The sequence below is a fragment of the Triturus cristatus genome, chromosome 6 (genome assembly GCF_964204655.1).
Source record: "Triturus cristatus chromosome 6, aTriCri1.1, whole genome shotgun sequence".
Lineage (NCBI taxonomy): Eukaryota > Metazoa > Chordata > Amphibia > Caudata > Salamandridae > Triturus > Triturus cristatus.
The window spans coordinates 148,331,254-148,353,862 of NC_140589.1; the positions used below are offsets into that span (position 1 = coordinate 148,331,254).

The 22,609-nt window shown below is 44.0% G+C and overlaps 2 protein-coding genes across 4 annotated transcripts in view; both read left to right on the forward strand.

Annotated features, from left to right (window-relative positions):
- TOGARAM2 (TOG array regulator of axonemal microtubules 2) overlaps nucleotides 1–22,609 on the forward strand; it is a 382,090-nt gene that overhangs the window by 239,683 nt on the left and 119,798 nt on the right. For all 3 annotated transcript variants that reach the window (XM_085610378.1, XM_085610377.1, XM_085610379.1), the window contains exon 10: nucleotides 21,280–21,450. In XM_085610378.1, the coding sequence (XP_085466504.1) occupies nucleotides 21,280–21,450 (171 nt within the window). The remainder of the gene's footprint in view (nucleotides 1–21,279; nucleotides 21,451–22,609) is intronic.
- LOC146816533 (uncharacterized) lies at nucleotides 907–6,262 on the forward strand. The gene is made up of 3 exons (XM_085609070.1): nucleotides 907–1,711; nucleotides 4,388–4,525; nucleotides 4,788–6,262. The coding sequence occupies exons 1-3, from the start codon at nucleotides 907–909 to the stop codon at nucleotides 6,260–6,262; spliced, it is 2,418 nt and encodes an 805-aa protein (XP_085465196.1).

A 22,609-nucleotide genomic window follows, 5' to 3' on the forward strand; every position in this document is an offset into this window, starting at 1 on the left:
CTTAGATTAACGTATGAACCACGACTTCGAAAAGTGCAGTTGAGGAATGCTCAAGACTACGGTATTTTGGTGCGTGAAAAACTGGGGAGAGTGTTGGGGCTGACGCCTAACGTTCACCACTCTTCATCAGCGGGGAAAGCCTACACGGATGTACACGGCGGATTTTATATGATGTTTGTATACTGCGACGTGATAGAGCATCAGAGAGTGGGGGATAGCTACGTGCCTCTCCTCCGGTGCGTGGAAATCACAGGCAAGAATAATAGCATGATAAACATCATTTACACCAAAAGAGATTATGTACCGATCAGCAAAAAACATTTTCACACAATAACTTTGGAACTGAAGGACGATTTGAACACTAATATAAGATTTAAAGTGGGTAAAGTCATAGCGAAGCTTCATTTCAGGCCGCGACGTGGTGAAGTGTACTAGAATAATGATTTTACCTGAAAATTACGGCGACGCGTCGCTCTATAGGGATTACTATAGAGCACAAGCCGGCTCAGGCCTCCCGGGGTTCCACGGGGCACCTATTATGTACGGGGCGGGTGTTGGCGGTATATTCAGAAGCCTTTTCAGAAAAGCAGTACCGCTTTTAAGAAGAGGGTTCCAGTTGGTAAAACCGCACGTGAAAACCGCTGCAGCAAATATTGCCCGAGACGTCGCAGGGCACGTTTCGGGGGCGGTGATGAAAAAGTTTACCAAAACGGGTCAAGAAGGCTCAGGTTTAATCTATCTCGAAAGAGGAAGGAAGAGAAAAAGGGGTGTATCACTAAGGGGGCCGCCCGCGTTCCTTCAAAGCGTTGTGAAGCGCCGGCGACCGGCTCAAAAGAGTTCGCTTAAGACCCGGAGAAGACACGGAAAAAAACGAGTCTCTAAGGGCAACATATTTTAAATCGGACCATGGCCTCCGTCCCTTGCGGTTCCCAGGAATGCACAAAGTCAGAGTTGGACCTATTCCAAGTACCACCAACGCAAACCAGCATTGAAAGTTCTCTATATGTCGAAGTACCGCCACTTTCAGCCCTGTCAGACACAGCCCCCTTAGAGTTCTTCATAGCTCGGTCGGATGACTACCTGGACCTTTCAGCTACCCTGATTTATCTGTCGTGCAAAATTACTAACGCAGACGGATCCGATTTGGACGCCGCAGCCCGAGTGGCGTTTTCTCCATACCCCATAGCCTCACTTTTTAACCAACTGGATGTGAGCCTCGGCGACCGGCTCATCAGCCAGTCAAACAACACGTATCCATACAGGGCTTATCTCGAAACGGTACTTAATTATGGGGACCCCACTTTAAAACGCCAACTTTCTGCAGGTCTCTTCTACAGAGACACCGCTGGAGAGCACGAGGACACGACTTTAACCGGTGCTAACGCGGGATTTAAGAGCAGAGCTAGCTTTACAGCCCGAAGTCGTAAAGTGGAACTGATTGGGCAATTACACTGCGATTTATTTTTCCAAGACAAATTAATGCTTAACGGTCTAGATGTGAAGATTAAACTGATTCGAAATAAAGACACTTTTTGCTTAATGAGCGGCGACGCAGAAAATTACAAAGTGCATATCTTAGCGGCGTCACTATTTGTGAAACGTGTCAAAGTGAGCCCGGTGGTGCGTTTAGCTCACGCCGAGACTCTGTTAACCAGTAATGCCAAGTACCCCATCGAAAGAGTGGAGCTCAAAGTGTTCAGCATCCCAGCCGGTGCGCTACTATCGAATACTGAGAATATTTTTTTCGGATTTTTGCCAAGAACTGTAATAGTAGCGCTGGTCGATAACGCAGCATTTAGCGGTGAATATGGCAGAAACCCCTTTAATTTCAAGCATTATAATATATCTCACAGCAGCCTCTCCGTAGACGGCCAAGCTATACCGGCAAAACCATACACGCCGTCATTTGGAACTGGGGGTGTGGCTAGAGAATATTTGGGTGTGCTGCAAGTTGCTGGGAAGTACGCATCAGACCGACCCTTCTTTGTGGATCGTGTAGAGTATTCGAAAGGCTATTCTATGCTGGCTTTCGATCTATGCCCTGACAACGACGTGGGTGGCGGCCATTTTTCGATACAAAAATCAGGCAATGTACGTCTGGAGCTCCGTTTTAGCGCCGCTCTACCGTCTACTATAAACCTTCTGATTTACGCTGTCTTTCAGAATGTTATACAGATTAACCATAGGCGAGAGGTGCTAATCGACTATATGTGATGAATACGTGGCAACTGGAACGTTTTCTCGCCAAAGACGAGACGGCAAAACATTCATTTTTAGGTGTATTCGCAGCTGACACTCTACCAATGTATCTGGGTAATCGCCAGCGACCGCTTCATTTAATAGTTAATACAGACGGTAAAGATCAAAGGGGTCGACACTGGTTAGCAATATTTCTAACGGAAAAGGACTCTGAGTTTTTTGACTCCTATGGCGTGCCACCAAACAGTTATCTGTACCCCAATACCATATGGCAATTTTTAAAAAGAAACACTTCAGGCCTAATAACATTTCATGAAAACCAGATTCAGGATGATGTATCATTTACCTGCGGGGCACATTGTTTGTTTTATTTATTTCATAGATGCCGTGGTGTAGACTTTGAAAGCATTTTAAAAATGTATTCAGCTGATTTGAAGGCAAATGATGCTCTAGTAACAAGGTTTGTGTTGAGGCAATTACGCAGATTGAAAAGAGGCCGTGTAAATAACAGACCGATGCAAAATTGTATTTCATTCACTGATAATATGTATGTTTACAGTGTTTATGATAACTAGCAGACATCCACAAGGTCTATTTTACGCTCTCATTGGACTTTTAAAATCATATTTGTACCGAACATTTTTACTCTGTGATATAAAATGTATCTAAATAAATTGCATGAAAAAAGCCCTTAACTTTACGTGTCGGTCTGACTTTTTTCAGCACCTAGCTGCCACGTTAATGCACAGCTGTTATATTCATCCTGAAATGCTTAGACAGGCTATTGTACGCATATGGTGCCTAGTGTCCGGTCGAGGTTTGCAAAAAAAAATGAATGAATAAAAAAAAAAGGGGGCCTAACTTTACGTGGCGGTCTGACTTCTTTTCAGCACCTAGCTGCCACGTTAATGCACAGCTGTTATATTCATCCTGAAATGCTTAGACAGGTTATTGTACGCATATGGTGCCTAGTGTCCGGTCGAGGTTTGCAAAAAATATGAATAAAAAAAAAAGGGGGGCCTAACTTTACTTGGCAGTCTGACTTTTTTTCAGCAACTAGCTGCCACGTTAACGCGCAGCTGTTTATATTCAACCTGAAATGCTTAGTGGATTGTACCGTTGTGAATTGTGGCGGGAAACTGTCGGGTTTTGGGTATAAAACGTGAGGTCTGCAAGAACATTCAGGCTGGAGCTCTCAGGAAAGCTACGACGCTCCAACCAACGGCGCTGGTGACACCTTCATTCTCCCACCACATCGGGCGCTTGAAAAGCTGAAGCCCCTGAAAGATTTCACCACCTGATGACTGAGCACCGTTTCCATTTATGAACATGTCTGAGGACCAAGAATTGTTGGTAAGAAGATTGTTTTATGTTTTTTATATAATCCTCTAGCTCTTTTTGAAGTTGCGCTTCTATTAGCGTCATCTCTCAAAGGTTAAATGCTTTTTTATCAGGGATGTAAGCTTTTTTTCCGGCTCAGACTGTCACACTAAGACGAATTAGACCGAAGTCCCGGGCAATGTTCTAACATGTGGTTCTAATTAAGTCTTTCGCTCCTCTGTCAAAAGGTTTTAAGCAATAGATAAAATTAGGTGAAACTCGGGGTGTTTTGAATTAACTGTAACTGCTAGTCAGGAACCGTGAAAGATGCATAAAAAAAAGCGTGTGTGTGTGTGTGTGTGTGTGTGTGTGTGTGTGTGTGTGTGTGTGTGTTTGGTTTTTTTGCCGGACCCCGTCTGAAATGTTCTAGCATGTGGTTCTAATTAAGTCTTTCGCTCCTCTGTCAAAAGGTTTTTAGTAATGTTACAACAGCTGGCATTTTAAGCAATAGGAAATATGACATGATACTCGGCGTGTTTAGATTTTGCACATGCTCTTACCTCAAAGACTATCTGCTCATTGATCCGTGTTTTTAAGTCAAGGACTAGTCCGCCTCCTTGCTTTACAGATCATGATTTAATAGCGCCCGAGGTCTTAAATAATGTCACTATATAGCCTGGGGCCAGCGAGCCGGGGTTGAGCTGCGGCTTGAAAAGCAAATAATTTGACAACTAAGGTCTGGGTCTATTTCTGCGGTCGTGTGTGTGTGTGTGTGTGTGTGTGTGTGTGTGTGTGTGTGCTTTTGTTTGCATGAGCTTGTAAATACGTATAGCGGTGCTTTCAAGTAATTTAATTTAAACCGATATAGGAAATGTGTTACAGCTGTTTGCATTTTTGTCTTCGCAGGAAGTGGCCGAGGCGGCAGACGCACTTTTATTCGACACTGCGCTTGAAGGCCCTAATCCTATCGCAGCCAGTCAAATTTGCGGCTTCAGCGCGCATGCTGGTAAGAATTAATTCTCTTTTCTACTGGTAGTATGTTCTATCATAGACCATGCTGATGTGCGCGTGCTTGTGCGTGTGTGTGTGAGTGTGTGTGTGTGTGTGTGTGTGTGTGTGTTTGTGTGTGTGTGTTTGTGTGTGTGTGTGTGCTGCCACCAGCGAGCTTGCGCTGCCACTCTCAGTCTAGTTGTAGCACTGATGACTATTGAGGACTCTTCCGACTGTTCATTGCTTGAATTAAAATTGTGTTTTTTGCTCTTACTTAGATAAAACTGATGATGCAATCTCCATCCAACACGTGCAGCAATCAAATACACAACAACCGGTTGTACAAAGGAGTTCAAGGTTGCCGCCTGACGATCTGAAAAGCAAAGGTCAGAAGCGTAAAGAAGCGAGGCGGCGAGGGCCACCACAAACATTGCAGGGTGGTTTTGGGGGGAGTACTGTTGGGGGGCCTGCATTGCATGAGTTTCCACCGGTGTCTGTAAATGGTGGCGGTTTGAGAAAGAGACACTCTGGCTGTAAAGAAAAGGGTGATCAAAAGCGCAATAGGAAAGCGAATGCTAATGATAACAATTCTGCTACTCTACAGACCTTCCAGGTTTCGAATTCAAACACGCCTACCCCTGGTTGCGTTCTCCCCAGCCGAAATTCAGAACAGATTCTAGGTGTCACAACGCACCCTTGCAGCGATACTCCGGTATTAGTGCACCCCCCACCTACTCCTACCCCCAAGTCTCACTCTCAACCATCAAAGAACTTGCATGCGCAACCAGCAAACGCCATTATTCCCCCCGATGAACAAGAAATAATTTCGCTGCTTGACGATGATGACTGTTGGGGGGAAAACGCGAATGTACCCGTTCAACAAAACAGATCAAAAGCAGGACCAGCTGTACACAGCGAATGCTCCAAGAACCCACGCTCACAAGGGGGGTGTCACACAGATGTTACAATAGGAGGAGGACCAGCCATCACCATCCCCCCAGTAAGGGTCGCACCAGGTGCTATTCACCATAATTTAAAGACTGAAATTGCCCACAGTGCTGCAGCAAACGGGGCGTCCGCCGCGGCGCTACAAGCTCCTAGACATAACCCCACACCACCCCTAAACATTACCGCAGCAACATCAGCATTCCACGATATTTTACCTTTAATAACAAACCTTAGGGGAAGCACTCTGAACACAGCACCTCTCTGCGAAGCTATTATTTTTGCTTTAAGTAATCGTGATACAGTAGCTCAGATACAAGCCATTGAACGCATCAAAGCAGGCATCGTACTTATACAGCAAAATTTAGAGAAATCACTTTCAGCTGCTTTAGTAACTGCTCAAAATCAGCTAGAGTCCTCTGTCTCCTCACGCGCCATAGATGACGTCCTAAGTGTCAAAAAATCACTTAACGTTGAGATAAAGACACCACTTGACCCCCGCAGTGGGGCTGCTGCTGCTGCTGCTGTTAAAGCTTCACTCCCCAGCGACGCGGCTGTACTTCAGGCAATTTACGCCATTTTTCCCCTAATAAATACCCTAGAAGGATTAGGCTTGAACTCTGCACCCGTCAGTTCATCCGTTTTTAATGTTCTACGTGTACAGGAAGCTTCCGGACATATCGGCGGCATAACAGATGTCAAACTAGCAGTAGAGGACGTGATCCAAAATACTCAGACTTCACTCGCATCTATTTTAGCAGATGCCCAAGCCAACCTTGATTCCTTGAGTCTCGACTCGGGAAACTGATAATGACCCCCAAAGAGCATAGGTCGCCGAGAAGGTCTGAAACTACAGTCGCCAAACGTAAAGAGAAATGGTTAGCCGCTAAAGTAGTCAGAAATCGGTTAGCCAAAAACCTAAAAAGAGCCAAAAACCATTTGAGAAATATACGCCGTAATATTCAAAGCAACAATGGGTATTTACCACCGAGCCCCACGCAGTTAGAGCAAACACCTCAGAGAACAGCTGTCGCTTGCGATAATTCTAGCATCAGTAACAACCCTGCGCCGGTGTTTTTAGAAAGCGTGCGACAATATCAAAGAGTTATCAAAAAATTTAGAGCTATAGAATTTTATGAAGAATTTCGTTTTGTCAATCTTCATCTCATAGATTCTATTAGACTGGCCCTAGAAGCGGTTATTAACTCTATCCAACTGCTGCTGGACCAAATGGCCCCAGACATAGGCCCCAACGATTATGTACAAATTCGCCTGAGCGGCGGTGGTCTGGCTAACTCTTTTTACACTCGCAGGCTACCGCATCACGACCTAGATGCCTCAGATTTCTTAAACAAAATTGTTGACATGATGAATAGCAATGCAGAGATTCTGGGGTCACAAAGTTTAACACTTGTTGTGACTGTGATAAAAAGTAGGGGCGGCGGTGCCAGACGGGCTCTAAATTCTGTATTGTTTACTAAGATCATTCAAAAGAAACGTCGATGGTTGATTGATTTGAACAACACAGCTGGAAATTTGTGCCTGGCGGGGTGTTTGGCAGGGTTATTGGCTCACGGTCAATCTACGGATAGAACGTTGACAGAGCAGGCACAGTTAATGCACGATGCCCTAAACATCCCCCCAGATACGGATGTCTCTTTGCAAGACATAGAAGCATTTGAAAATTACTTGGGTGTGACGATTAAAGTATTATATCACGAAGGCGGCTGGCGTTATTTCACCAGCGGTACCGCCAACAAATCTAAAATTCTGTTTGTTCTTTTACATGAAAGCCATTTTTACGGTGTGAAAGATATAAAAAAATTCCTCGGCGCTAGGTATTACTGCGAATATTGCCATTCGGCCTATACCCACAAATACAATCACTCGTGCGCAGACTTCTGCAAAGCGTGCGTTACGAACGATTGCCATGACATTGCCAACGATCTCCAAAGGTGTCCGCGGTGTCGACTGTTTTGTCGTTCTTCGGAGTGTTTAGAGCGTCATCGTGCTTTAGCCGTGGCGGGGGAGGTGAGCTGTCTCAGCAAAAAGTTGTGTGATTCGTGCGGTCTCTACGGCCCCGAAAGTCATGAATGCGAAGGCCTTGAATGCGGTGTCTGTAAAGCCCGGGTGTTTTCATTTGATTCACATCTCTGCTTTATGAGCAGACTCAAACCGCCGACCAAAACAAATGATTATATATTCTACGATATGGAGTGCCGTCAGGAAAATATCATTCACGAGCCAAATTATATTTTTGCCAGACATATTAATGGTGAGCCTACTTGGGAGTTTTCAGGTCCTACATGCGTCAATGATTTTATCAACACATTCATTACACCCCGATTTCAAAACTATAGTTTTCTCGCACATTTCTCTAAAGGATATGACTGTTATTTTGTAGTGAAAGCTCTAGTGCTTGAAAAGGTGGCAATGTCACTGATCACTCAGGGAGGAAAGCTCATGTGCGTTACAACCAAAGTACTCAATATCAGGTTTATAGACTCTATAAACTTTTTGCCCATGAAACTCAGTAAACTTCCACAGGCAATGGGTTTCCAAGAGTCTAAAGGGTATTTCCCGCATTACTTTAACACTTTGCAGAACCAAAAATACGTTGGTGCTATGCCCTCAGCAGAATTTTACGGTGTAAACTATATGTCACCCTCTGAGAAAACAGAATTTGTGTCCTGGTATGAATCGAACAAAGATCGGGAGTTTGATTTCCAGAAGGAGCTGTCTCATTACTGCCAACAAGATGTGAACATTTTAAGAGAGGCGTGTATCCGCTTTAGAGAAGGCGTCATTGCCATGTCTAGCAAGCAAATCTTGGTGAACCCGGGTCAGGCCAATGAGTATGCCTATGTTGACTTCATCGACCCCTTTCAGTACATCACTTTAGCTTCAGTCTGCTTGGCGATGTTCAGATTTTGTTTTTTAAAACCTTACACATTAGCGTTGCTACCTCGTGATAATTATCACAGACAGCAAAAGAGATTCTCAACACCCGCTATTCAATGGTTGATGTATTTGGAATACAGTGAAAAAATCACCATCCGTCACGCTTTGAGGGGCGGGGAGCTTAAAATTGGGTCCTATTTTTTAGATGGTTATGCCAATATTGACGGGGTCCCTACTGCCTTTGAATTTAATGGTTGCTTTTTTCACGGCTGTCCAATTTGTTACGCCGGAAACGATTTTAACAAGATGACCGGTTGTACATATGGTCAGTTGCTTAACCGCACAACTATTAAACAGGAGTTTTTAAAAAGACGCGGCTTCAACGTCAGAAGTATTTGGGAACACGCGTGGCGTGAGCAGTTAACATGTAATCTAGATCTGCAGACTTTTATCAAGGATCGTGACTTACCCGAGCCCTTGAAACCGCGTGATTCTCTCTACGGAGGACGAACCAACGCCGTTACTCTTTATCGAAAGGCCTCTGGTGATGAAAAGATTTTTTACTATGATTTTACCAGCTTATACCCCTTTGTTAACAAGACAAAAGTCTACCCTGTGGGACATCCTAAGATCCTTTATAAAGATTTTGGAGCCCCTCAAATGTATTTCGGTCTAATCAGATGTAGAATTCGTCCGCCTAGAGGACTTTTTTTCCCGGTGCTTCCTTACAGATTCGAGGGAAAACTATTATTTACCCTGTGCCGCTCCTGCACAGAAGCCAGACAGACCTTCCGGTGTGATCACTCTGATGACGAACGTGCTCTGACCGGCACCTGGTGCACTGTAGAAGTGAATGTAGCTCTGAAAAAAGGCTATGTGATAGATCGCATTTATGAGATATGGCATTTTGAAAATGTTTCTAGTGATCTGTTTACCGACTACATCAACTTGCACCTTAGAGACAAGCAAGAAGCTTCGGGTTACCCCCAGTGGTGTAGTGATAATGCCGAGAAACAGAAGTACCGGAGGGAATATTTTCAGAAAGAGGGTATTCGATTGCGCTCTAATAAAATCCATGTGAACCCCACTAAAAGACAGATTGCTAAACTGTTTCTCAACTCTCTATGGGGAAAACTGGGGCAGAGAGAAGACCGCTCAGAAACTACTCTAGTGACAGAGCCGGATGAATTTGATCAGTACTTTTTTACTTCCTACTGCGAGGTGTCATCTTGCGAGTTCATAGATGATGATACCGCTTGTGTGTGTTGGCGGTATACCAAAGAACATTACCCGCCTTCATGCAACGCTAACATATTTATTGCCAGTTTCACCACCGCTTATGCTAGATTGGAGTTGTACAAGCTCCTGGAGTTGCTTCAAGACCGCTGTCTTTACCACGACACAGACTCTGTGATTTTTGTGAGCAAAAAGGGCGATGTTAACCCTCCGGTGGGTGACTATCTGGGGGAACTCACTAGCGAAACACCTCCCGATGAACACATCACAGAGTTTGTTTCAGCCGGCCCCAAAACCTACGGTTACCGCTTATCAGGCGGTAAAATCTGCTTGAAGGTGAAGGGGATCACCCTCAATGTTCAGAACCGCGAAAAAGTAAATTTTCAAAACTTAAAAGAGCTGGTCACTCAATATGCCAAGCACGCCGAAAGAGGTGAATGTGTTCCAGAAGATGAAAGCTTAGTAGTGCAGCACCCCTGCATTGTGAGAATTAAAAAACGTTGGGATATTGAGACACGCCCGCTTCGCAAAACGTTGAGGGTTGTATATGATAAGCGCGTTCTTAAAGAGGACTATAAAACCCTGCCCTACGGCTTTTAAGAGTTATGCAGCCTCTGTGTAAACACGGGGCTAGCGAGAAAAAGGACTTTCCGCTTTTGGTGTGTATAGTTTATTAGAGGTTGTTTAAAGTATGGATATTAGATTGCAACATCCGTTCTCATGCATCCTCGCAGGTCCTTCCAATTCTGGTAAAAGTTACTTTGTAAAAAAACTTTTGGAAAATGCGCATCAAATGCTGACCCAGCCACCCACCAACGTAGTGTGGGCCTATTCCTGTTGGCAGCGGCTCTATCAAGAACTCGCGCTAAAGCTTCCACACCTCAAATTTGTCGAGGGGCTCCCCGCCGCCTTAAATGATGACATTTTATTTCCACCCTCTAGTGTTAATATGTTAATTGTAGATGATCTAATGGCCTCTGCTTGTGACAGCGGTGAAATTGAAAAAGCTTTTACTCAGTATGTTCACCATCGTAATCTTAGCATTTTATACATTGTGCAAAACGTCTTCTGCCAAGGTAAGAGCTCACGAACCATCGCTCTGAACACCAAGTACATGGTGCTTTTCAAAAACCCCCGAGACAAGCTTCAAATAACGACTCTAGCCAGACAGATGTACCCGGGTCGCTCTAGTTTCTTTCTAGAAGCCTTTGAGGACGCCACTCAGAGCCCCTATGGGTATCTTTTTGTAGATTTAAACGCCGGCACGCCGGAGGATTACAGATTAAGGACCGGGCTTTTCCCACCGGATCTTCCTGTTGCTTATACTCTAAAAAAGTCCTACCCGGCTATAAAAAGAAGATAAATAAAAAGCAGCGCTCCAGTTTAGAGCTCCAACACACTCATGACCATGTCCAGCCGGATAGCGCGCAATCTAGCTCTTTTAAGACTGTTGGTTTCATCATCCCCACAACAAAGGAAAGCTCTTCTATGCTCCGCGTCTGACGATTTAGTAGCAGCGATATCGGAGATAGCCCTAAATACCTTGAAGGGCAATGTCCCTTTGAGTCCTCAACAGATCCGAGTGCTTAAAAAGAAAAGTAATCTTGTTAAAAAACTGAGCAATAAGAGGATCTCTATTAAAACAAAAAAAAGTCTTGTCAAGCAGTCTGGGGGCTTCATAGGATCGCTGCTAGGCATTGCTATCCCGCTTCTCTCGGGCCTGCTGCGCCGCCGGTGATGGCTCACATTGAAAAAATGTATCTCGTTCCTAAACATCAGCTAGACAGAATGCGGAGTCCCCCAAGCGCCGATACCGACATTAGAAAATCAGCCACGGATCTGTTGGACGCTGAGATGCGCGAAATTCTTCATCGTAGTGATTTACCGGTGCACGAGAAAGCTAAGCTTTATACCGCTATCCTTCAAAAGTATCTGAACTTTGTCCATCATGGTAAAATGGAAAAAGAGGGCCTGACTTTATTCATGCCTGAAAGTCAAGAGCCACCCGTTTCACCGGTCAGAGAGCCAGAATCACACGCCTTTAATCTAGTTAATGAAATCCTTGACAACGTTAACCCCCGGCACAAAAAGAAAGCAGAATTACTTCTTAATAAAATTCATCAAAATAAAGACATCGCTTTCTGGAATGATAAGGGGGAACTTCTTTATAAAGGTAATGTTATACGTGGTTCAAACCTGCATGATTTGATCAGAGGCGCCACCCAAACACACTCTTTTGCAAATAATAAAGCGCCTGTCGGTTGGGATGCCTTCATGCAGAGCCTAGCAGAACTGAACATTCCGACATCGGTGCTAGGAAATGGTGGTCATCGTATCCACTTAGAAGATTTAAAGAACAACGCCGTTGCACCATTTGTTATCCCTTCTCCCCCCGCATCACCATTTTCACTGACCCCTCGAAGAGCACCGACGCTTGCCCTCCGTGATACCGCTGACAATGCTCACGAACCCGTAACAACACACGGCCAAGCACTCCCGCCAAAAAAAAGAAAACACTTCGCGAGATTGCCATGGTTGTCTGTTTAGCACCCGTGACTTATAATAGAGACCTATGCTTTTTACTGGGTAACTAAATATTTTTTTATGTAAATACCTCATCTGTATCACAACATATAGTTTTTGTATAATTTTATGCCCGGTGGCCATACTGCGTATTACTGGTTGATGTTAATACGCTATGGTTTCTTGATTTTTATGTACATCATTTTGTTTTCAGTGTTGATACTGTGATTTATATGCCAAGGTGCATAATGTATTTGCTAACTACGGCTACCTCATTATTCAACTATAAGCTTAAATATGTGAATTCTATATTTATATATGTATTATCGCTATCCGTGATTATTATAAGTTAACAACGATAAGCTGTGATTCCTCTTTTAAAAAATTTATGTAACTTCCGCATATTTGATGTCTGCTGTTGATACTGTGATTCATATGTCTTGGTTTATAATGTATTTGAGAACTACCGCTACCTCACTATTCAACTATAAGCTTGACTATGTGTTTTCTATACTTTACAAATGTTTTATAGCTATCTGTGATTATTACCGGGTACCAAAAATATGCTGTGATTCCTTTTTTAATGTAACTTCCGCAGATTTTATGTGTGCTGTTGATACTGTGATTTATATGCAATGGTGCATATTATATTTGATAACTACCTCTACCTCATTATTCAACTATAAGCTTGATTTTCTTTTTTTTTTTCTATTGTCACTAAATGCTGTCAGTATATGTAATTCCATATAATGAAACTGTAATTACATAAAATGTGATTTTCTGTTATGTAAAAAATGGTTTCAATTAAATTGTAAATATTGACCCAAAATAAAACTTCTCCGAGCTTTCATTTTACATTTAATAAAAGCAATTTGTTCTAAAACGCGTTATTATTCTTTTCAATAATGTGATGATGGGAAATGTATAAAATATCATTTTAATTCGTAGCTGCACCCCATATATCCGATTACTGAGCCCCCATAAACACGCCTAAAGCAAGACATGCCCGGGCATGCCTGGTCGATTTATACGTACTGAGTCCCCCATAAACATGCCTAAAGCAAGACATGCCCGGGCATGCCTGGTTGTTTTACACGCTTTATGATTTCATCGCCGTATCATTTTATAAGCCTTGATTCACAAATCCTAACTTATCGTTTTATACGCTTTTTGATTTCATCGCCGTATCATTTTATAAGCCATGATTCACAAAATAACGACCTATAAAACAATAAAATGCTATAATCTTATCAATACGTTATAAGGACCGATTAAAACCCCGATTAAAATCAGACTTGGAACGCGTCCAATATAGACACACGGACCAAAGGGGCGTGGTCAAAGGGGCGTGGCCACCTGTCAAAAAATACATGGTGACGAGTAGTATACAACCTATACTACTGTGGAACAAACAAAAAACTCTTATCTGAAACGGCCGCCGCTGCCTCTCCTCCGTCCTCTTCTTCCTGTCTCTGGTCCGGCAGCAGGAAGCAGACGGAAGCACCCGGGCTCCCAGGCTCCCCTGATCGTTGTTATTGGTCTGAGCGTGTGGATTGGCACTCAGATGGGAAATGGGAGGCTGGGCCTGTTCCTCGCCAGGCTGTGTATTACAGCCTGGTGGGGCAAATGCAAAGTGTGCATGAATGTTTGGCCGGCCCAAGAGGGCACTTGTTCGCACTTAGGGAGTGCAAACTATTCCTTCCCCTGCTCTGGCCAGCTCTGCCCCGCCCGAGAGCCACTGACTGCAATAGGAAAACTAAAATGATAATAACAATATGTTATTATCATTTTATTTTTCCATTTGAGCAGTGGGGCGTTGCTTCTCTGCCTTAGCGGAGGGGCCGCCAGTGTCTGAAAGGTAGAACATGTATTGGTCTGTTTTACATGTCCTGATAGTGAAATATTACAAATTTCGTTTTTCACTATTGCAAGGACTATCTCCCCCTATATGTTATCATTGGAGCTGCCTTATAACCACTTACAAGTGTAACTTACATTTGGGAAGAGATAGAGATTTGGAGTTTGGGGTCCCTGAACTTATAATTTAAAAATACATCTTTCATTGAGGTTGGTTTTTAAATTGCTTGTTTGAAAATGCAACTTTTAGAAACTAGCGATTTTCTTGCTTTACCATTCTGTGCCTCTGCCTGCCTGTGGGATCCACGTCTGGTTTAGACTGACAGTTGGGCTATTTGTGCATTTACTGTAGAGAGTCACACAAAGGAAGCTGAGGTGTGCTCTGCAAATCCTGATGGCCCATCACCAAGCTGATGGGTCTTCCTGAGCTGGAGTGGTGGTAGGTGCTGTTACTGACACCTGAATAGGGCTGTGCCTGTCCTCACACAAAGCTGTCCCCACTACCCTGTTGTATCTGTCTGGAGCCAGGTCAGGGAAAGGCAGGGTCATGTGCACTACAAAGACTTTTCTTTGAAGTTTGTCTACTGTAAAGACAGAAACTGGTGTAAGCACTGGAGCTGTGACACCATAACTTCAGAACTCTTTTGGACTAAGAGGGGATTCTGCCGAAAAGACGAGCTGGAGAAGCTGTAGGAGGAGAACTGCTACTCTGCTTGTTTGTGTGTTGTGCTGGCCTACTGCTTGCTGCTTCTGTCTTGGGCAGACAAAGGACTGGACTTTGCTTTCTGTATCCTGCTTCCAAAGTTCTCCAAGGGCTTGTTTATGCTTTCCTCCTGCTAAGAAGTCGCGGGGCAATCAAAGACTTCACCTGCAGCCTCTGAACTCCTCTGCTGGGAGTTTTTGACCTGCCAAATGGGGCCAATTCCAGATCTGGGCCCTGGGAGGTGCATTTGCTACAAAGGACTAAAGAAAATCCACGTATCGACCTTCAGCGCCTGTTTTTCCCACTGCAGCAATGCCGTGCGGTTGAAAAACCAACGCCTCTTCACGGTGCGGCTGTAGAATCAACGCAGCGCCTGCCGTGTGGCTAAATGATCGCTGCAGCCTGAGTCCCGAGCACTGTGTCACCGATGTATGTGGCACCCTCCCCGACGCAGGCCCTGCTGTGCAGCTTAAGAAATCAACGCATCACCTACTCCGCGGCTGGAAAATTGATGTGCCCGTTTTGCCGCCACATCGACCACGCGTGTCTAAGATTTTCCAAGTATTGTACTTCGGCGCTGTCTCTTCATTGACGTAGACCCGCAGTACGGACCCGAGGCCCGTGTCAAGAAATCGACGGCTTCACCTCCTCTCACAGTAGGGAATCAATGCAACACTTCCTCTGCCGTGCAGAAGGAACTGACGCCTCTGTTCCTCTGGGACTAAGGTAACAACGCATCCCTCTTGGTTTCTGGTGCCTCACCTCCCCTGCACCTGTTTTTTGTCTTTGATTTTGACGCATCCCAGGTACTTTGTAATAAAAGTGATGCATCAATAGTTTCCTATGGACTGAGCTATTTTGAGCCTTTTCAAAGTGATATCTTTGCTTTTGTATGTTGGATTTTTGTCGTTTTGGTCTTGTTTTACTTAGATAAAGATTGGTTATTTTTCTAAACTGGTGTGGACTCAGACCATAGTTTTTTCACTGTATTACTGTGTGTGTATGTACAAATGCTTTACACATTGCCTCTGAGATAACCCTGACTGCTCGTACAATGCTACTAAGCGGTTGAGCAGGGTTTATCTTAGCTGTGTAATCCCCTTAGCCTAAACAGAATATGGCTCCCTACTTGGACAGGGAGCAAGTCACTGCCAACTAGCGACCCCCATTTCTAACACGTGCATTTTACTATTCTAATTTTGAATTGTAGATGTTTAGTATGGTGGAAGAAGGGAAGACTCAATTAGATCTATAAATATTTGTCGGAATGAGGTGTTCGATTCTGTCCTTCTGCTAATGATGGAGATGAAAAGGAGGTCCATGGAACATCAGGATCTTTTCCTTTCCATAGTGCTCGATAGTTCACTGTAACCTTCTCCAATCCATTCTAAAACCCCACTCCATCCTGGAGCCTTGCTGGACCACCTTCTGCGTGAGATGTGGCACAGAGGCTGCCCTCATCATAGTTTAGGATGACATTCTGGCACACGTGAGCAACTGCTTGCTGATTAAGCACCATCCTTCTTAATTTCCACACCCCCTTTTACAATGCACCACATCCAGACTCCTGGAAGGGATTCGATAGGCAGCACTATTTCAAGACTCACTCTGAAATGGTTGAGGTCTTCATTCAGTGTAACAGGGTAGCAAGAGCAGTCTGAGCCTTTTCCTCTCAGAGTCTACTTCAGGTATCTGAGGAGTCTTCTAGCTAGCACTTCATGCCTGGCCCTTCTACTCTACTCACCCTTTGCTCATGCCCTCAGTTATCCCTTACCCCACAGTCCATCCATCCCTTTCAACTTGAGCCAGTCTCTGGTCAGGACAATCCTCATGCAGTCACTCTGACCTTCTTCGAAACATCACAAAAAAGTGTGTATCTTCATGCCAAACCACCCTTCAACTCCAGCTGCCAACTTGTTCCCCTCATCCTCTACTTTTTCAAGAGACCTCACCAAATACCTCACCAACTACAATTGACAAATCCCTTAAATTAGCTTTCACCTGATGTACTCCAAGAATGTGGACTCAGCCCTTTTTAGACATATAGCGGCATTTAACTCTCTTGACTATGGCATCCGTTTATTAGACATGTTTGATCTGAAGTGGCGGCTGCCTCGGAACGAGGGTAGAGGGTTGGTGAAGGGGGAAGGGATGGATATAAAAAAATTAATTAAAAAAATTCCCTTCCCTTCTCCTCTGCCCTCTTCGTATGCATGAGCAGTGTCGTAATTGGTCTGAGTGGCCTATTTGGTCGCTCAGGCAGTGCCTGAGAGCCTGGGCATGTTCTCCATCGGGCTGTGCACCACAGCCAGGAGGAGAACATGCTAAGTGTGTTTGACTGTTGGGCCGGCTCAAAAGGGCCGGCCAAACAGTCATGCGTACTTATGGAGTGTAAATCACTCCTCACTCTGCTGTGGTGAGCTCAGACTCGCCCGCCCGTCCTGGCTCCAGTCCCGCACAAAACAATGAAATGATAATAATGACTTGTTATTATCATTTTATTTTTATTTTTGCACTGCTCAAAAAGAAGTGGGGCGACACTCCTCCACCTTAGCGGAGAAGCCGCCATTGAGCTGGGCATTTAAGCCATAGATGTTTTAGAGTTGTCCTACTTCCTGTCTCAAAGGTAGTTCTCTGTATCTTGGTGTCCACCAACCCAATCTTCACCTACCTCTCGATGAGCACCACACAAGTCTCACTTCTTGCACTTTAGTCTTCTTACTGTACGTATTAGGAGGCATGATCCACAAAATAAGTAATCAATATTGTTATTAATGTTACACGCTACTTTTGTCTGCCAGGCTGCCCTTTTTCATTCCCTACTTATAAGAACTTAGAAGTCCACGTAGACAGAGATCCCAGTGTGATATCAAAATTGATGCAGTAACAAAAAGACCTTTTCGTTACATTGGAAAACTTGAACACCTAACATGCTGCATCAGGCTTCTCCAACGAGTAGCTCATGATCTACTGATAGCTCTCTATGTACCTGTAAATAGCTCTCCAGTTTGCAGCCAACCATACTAAATTAAAGTGTTTGCTTGTTGAATTAATATATGTCCCATCCCTTGGGCCTCAGGGGGGAGTAGTCAAAAATCTGGCCATCAAATTTGATTATGCTTTGTCTTTCCAGCCACAGATCATGTCAGCTTTGGGCTCTTGCGGACTTTGAAAAAATGCCTAGACTATCTTTCCCTGCCCACAAGAAAGGGAGTGATCCAGTCACTCATGGAAATGCCCTATACTTAGGACTTGAAGACTATCTGGTTAACAAGGTACAAGTGGTCCAAAACATGGCAGCCCGTATTCTACTTCACCTGCACCAAAGAACACACATGTCTTTGCACCTGTGTACACTACACTGGATGCAGAGAAAGAAGAGAATTCTCTTCAAAACGCTAGTCCTAGTCCATAGAGCACTGCTGCACCATTCTGGGGCAGGCTATCTTAGAGCTAGATTTAGGTCTATGCCCCCTCCAAAAATCTACAGTCAGTCCATGGCCGCCTGGCAAGGATCCCTAAGGTCTGGCGCATGAGAATGGGCAGAAGGGCTCTTCTATCTTGGATCGGTGGCCTGGAATAAACTCCCTTTGGAGCTATGTTCGGAAGCATCCTCTGACCTGTTTAGGAAAAGACTGAAGATGTGGTTCTTTCATCGAATATCGTTGATGTGGTTGCATTACTTGTCAACTTAAAACGCAGCGCTGGGACACTCCTGGGAGTAGCCATGTGCTTTAGAAGTCTCATTTCATTAATTCATATATATATATATATACCAACATTTTTAAGCATGTACTCAAGACGAAAATGTGTGTATTTCCAGAACCCCTAGTCTGAAGTTCAGAGAAAAATTGTTGAATTTCTGAAACATATTTGAAATATAAATCGTTTTGCGTTGGGGAGGCATATAACTCATATTTAGCATTGCCCATTTGGCTATTATGCATTACCCATGCAGAGGCATTCTACATGGTTAAAGCCTTTTATGCATTGCTGCTGGCAACCCCGCCCGATACACTGAAGTAATCAGTGCTGGTAATCTTCCATATGACGGCCACTATTGAAATCTTGTCTGTTGTGGTCACTATTACAACGCCATTATCAATAGCTCAGAATGATTTGCGTTGAACTGAAGAGGCTTTTATTACAGAAACGTTTGGAGACCACTGCACTTAACAAATTGCGCCTAAAACATCACCAGAAATGACAGCTGTTTGCATTCTGTTCTTTGTTGTTGTTCTCATGCCCCCACTCTATAATTTTGCCGCTGGTCCCTGGATTCCAATTGACAGGCAACATCCCTACTCAAACACTGGGGACTGGGTATAGAGTCCACAGTATAACAGTCTGCATCCCCGCAAACACCAGGGACACAGAGAAGTACTTTTTATATTATTCATTTGATTAAAGATATTTACATGCTTAAGAGATAAAGAAGCCAGTTATGCAGTACCCACGCAGGGTACCTGAACAGATCCATAGAGAGCACGCCCAGTGCTTAATTTGAGCCGGTGGTTGCCAGTGGGGGTCACCAGCACTCATTTCTGGGGACCAGCACATATTTTAAAGCATTACACATTTATGAGGCCAAGAGAGGCAGGAAACATGAAATGGAAAGACGGAAGAAGAGTAAGACAGGAAAAAAAGTCCCAAAAGGAGAAGGCAGGAACCTGCACGAGTGAGATAAACATGCTGGGAGTGTCTGGTAGTGGATTGAAGAAGCTTCAGTTGGATTTAGGCCTATGCATCCTTGGTATTTGGTGTGCCAACATGTAATTGCACTAGCCACATGCTTCTGAGCAGAGCCCTGGACACCGGCACTCAGTCTTTTACAAGTTAAGCATGCCCACCACCCTCCGGCAACAACAAAATGCATGAATGTTGTTAACACTTGGAAAGCATCTATACTGTCCAGACATAATGTCCCATGAAAGGAGTGATATATGACAGGCTGCAACGAGTCCCGAACTGCAGCGGCAAAAAGTGAGGAACCAGTTATCAATAGCATAGGGAGTGCTTGTATAGACACAGTTTCTACATGGACACATCTTTCCAGGAATCTGTATTCCAGGCTATGTAATGGAAGTCTCATTTTGTAGGTAACTCCTGAGAGGGTCCCAAATGTTTGTACGGTGGGATGCCGGTGATAAAGTGGAAGCATAAATATCTACATTATTGTTACAATACACCAGATCATAAAGTCACTCCAATATCCTTGGCGCAGGATCCCCACCCCATCTAATTTCTTCTCGGCTTTTAGCAAAAACGCAAGCTGTGGCCACAAATCTCCGTATCCTTTTTGCAGTATTCTTTACATAACCGACCAAAGCCAACAGCAGGGAGGAGGTGATCTGGTGGTCAGTCATCTTGGAGAGAAAATCAAATATTTGATTCCAAAAAGTCATTATCCGTGGACAATTCTATGTCAGATGGAAGTAATCCTCCTTGTGATAGCTGCATCGTGTTTACATCGAGTTCACTTTGAGTCCCATGCCGTGGTGTGACAAAAAATCATGGGCCCCTCTACTGAGTTTGAGGAATGGACACTGAGTCTCTCATATCTCACAGATATTAATTGGCCAAAGGTTGAATGGGGGTCCCTGGACCATTGGGGGCCCCTTGAAGCGGTGGGTGCCACCATGCGGCGCAGGGGCTGCAGAGGCACTCGTTACGGCCCAGGTCTCAGCATGTAAACTAGCTGGCATATATTACACCCAGTGCAGACATTGAAGTGAACAAGTCTATGTCTGCTGTTAAGTGGAGTTTTCCCAGTTTGCATACACCAGTAGTACCATCATTTATCTGGGAGTTTTTGGCCTACATCCTCCTTCCACTTTCATCTGATGTGCCCGTGGTGCTTCCTGTACCTCCTACACCACCCTGTGAGAAGTTCTTAAGGCCTCAGAAGAAGCGCGCTCTCCTTTTCACCTTCATGTCCTCTTCTTCGTATCCATGCGAGTCTCTGTTAAATTGCCCAAGCTTGAAATGGGAATCAACTACTTTTTTGTTTTAAAATATTAGAAAGTTGAGAGAAAAGTAATGTTGTTACATCTTACATATTGGAATTTGGTAAGAAAATATTGACTTTGGATCTCAAACCTCCGTTGAGATTGTCTCTAATTTTGGGTTCATTTTTAGGTCTAGCCTAGAGACAATTTTCGTTGTTTAGTGACCTCATGAATTAAGAAAAAAAAATTCTAACTAAAAAACACATAGATCTATACATACATAAAAGGGTTTGGGTCAGCACTCTTCATTCTTTGATCTGTTCAGCTGTCAATTATATTTTGCTTTCGCCCCCACAGCATGGGTCAGTCATTCAGTCTTTGGCTCTCATGCACAGTGAGTGATGGATTGCCTGATAACAGGTGTAAATCTGCCTACAAAGAAGTGCACTTCAGAGCTAGCATTGGTGGACTAACACTATGCTTTGCAAATGTCTGTTTCTTTCCTTTACCATATAGTTACTATTTTCCAGTGAAGTGCATTAAAACAAAAATGTGTTTCCATGGCTCCGGTGCATTCATTATATCTATTCTGGTCAAGAAGGTTTGTCTATGAAATGATAACTAACTACCTTTCCAACGGGCGCTTTCCTTTCACAGGCCACGCGGACAGCGGTTCCTTCCACATCAACGGGCTGAGCCCTATGGTCGTCAGCGCTGACACGCAGAGAGCGAGCGCTGGCGTCATGCTTCGGAAGCGCGTCAACAGGCCTTCCCTCCCCAACTTCCCCACCGTCAGCCAAGACGCGAGCGACAGCCGCCATCCCTCAGGTGTGTAAACATGTACACGGCTCTTCTATTTTTATTTTATTTTTATTTTATTGATGTTAAACCTGAACAAAGAGCAACCGAGTTAGCTCTGTCATGCTCAAAACGCGAGTATCTTCACACTCCATGTACTTATATGTTAAGGCAAGAAGACGTTAGATAACGGTGCGTTAATAAAGAATTTATTGAGAATAAATTACAAGGGCCCACGAGAGGCTAAAAGCAGAGAAGCGCCCCGATGAGAACAGAGGTAGCATCTGACGGGGACTTGGCATGACGTCACATAAGTAGTCTCCGAACATTCGGAGATGACAGGTAGTGACGTGAATAATAAACATGAACAAAACACTACCATAACATACCATACAACTTACCATGGTTTACATCTCAGTACATGCTTAACATCTGCCTTTCTCAATACAAAAAAAACAATTAAAAATGTCAGTAAAACATATAGTCATCATAATGCTTTGGAACTCTGATTTCCCTTCTAGACCTTGTTGTAGGACACATTCCTTTACATTCCACATCTTCCATGAGCACTGTATTAGGATTTTTGCTTTGATTTGACCCATCATCTTCCTCCGAGTTGGGTCTTGTCTTTCCGCTTGCGTTGAATGTCTCTCCAATGACGTTATTCTCATTTGCGCCACTGATAGTTCTTGTTCCTTCGTTAATAGACACGTTCAACCTCCTAACTATGTCATAGAAACTTTGGCTGTCAGACATACCTTCCTCCCAATCTAAAATGCTCTTGTCACGGTCTCCATCTAGCTCCTGTTTACTTCTCACTATAATTTTCTCCTGCCCTTCCTTTAGCTTAACTACATCATCTTTGCTTCGCCATCCTTTTCCTTCTATACAAACAGCACCTTTTGAAGCTTGTTGTACATTAACAGGATTACCAAATACAGACTCCCCTTCGCCACCTTGTAAGGTTTTTTAATAATAACCCAATCTCCTTTTTCTAACACCTTCTCTCTTGCCTTATTTGTTTTGTCTGAATATTGTTTGGATCTTTCTTGCTTTGAAACGATACTCTCTTTGACTTTCACTACATCATCTTTTATTTCCTCTGATGCCTCACTTTCTTTGTACCACGTGTTAAATTTGGGTGTGAGTTCACTGTTACACTTTCTCCCTCTCATCAAATAGAATGGAG

Excerpts from the sequence above, each read along its gene's own strand:
- LOC146816533 (XM_085609070.1), top strand. The coding sequence starts at position 907 with ATGGCCTCCGTCCCTTGCGGTTCCCAGGAATGCACAAAGTCAGAGTTG. Across the intron at positions 1,712-4,387 it reads AGTGTTCAGCATCCCAGCCG|GAAATGTGTTACAGCTGTTT; the intron begins GTGCGCTACTAT and ends AAACCGATATAG. Across the intron at positions 4,526-4,787 it reads CGGCTTCAGCGCGCATGCTG|ATAAAACTGATGATGCAATC; the intron begins GTAAGAATTAAT and ends GCTCTTACTTAG.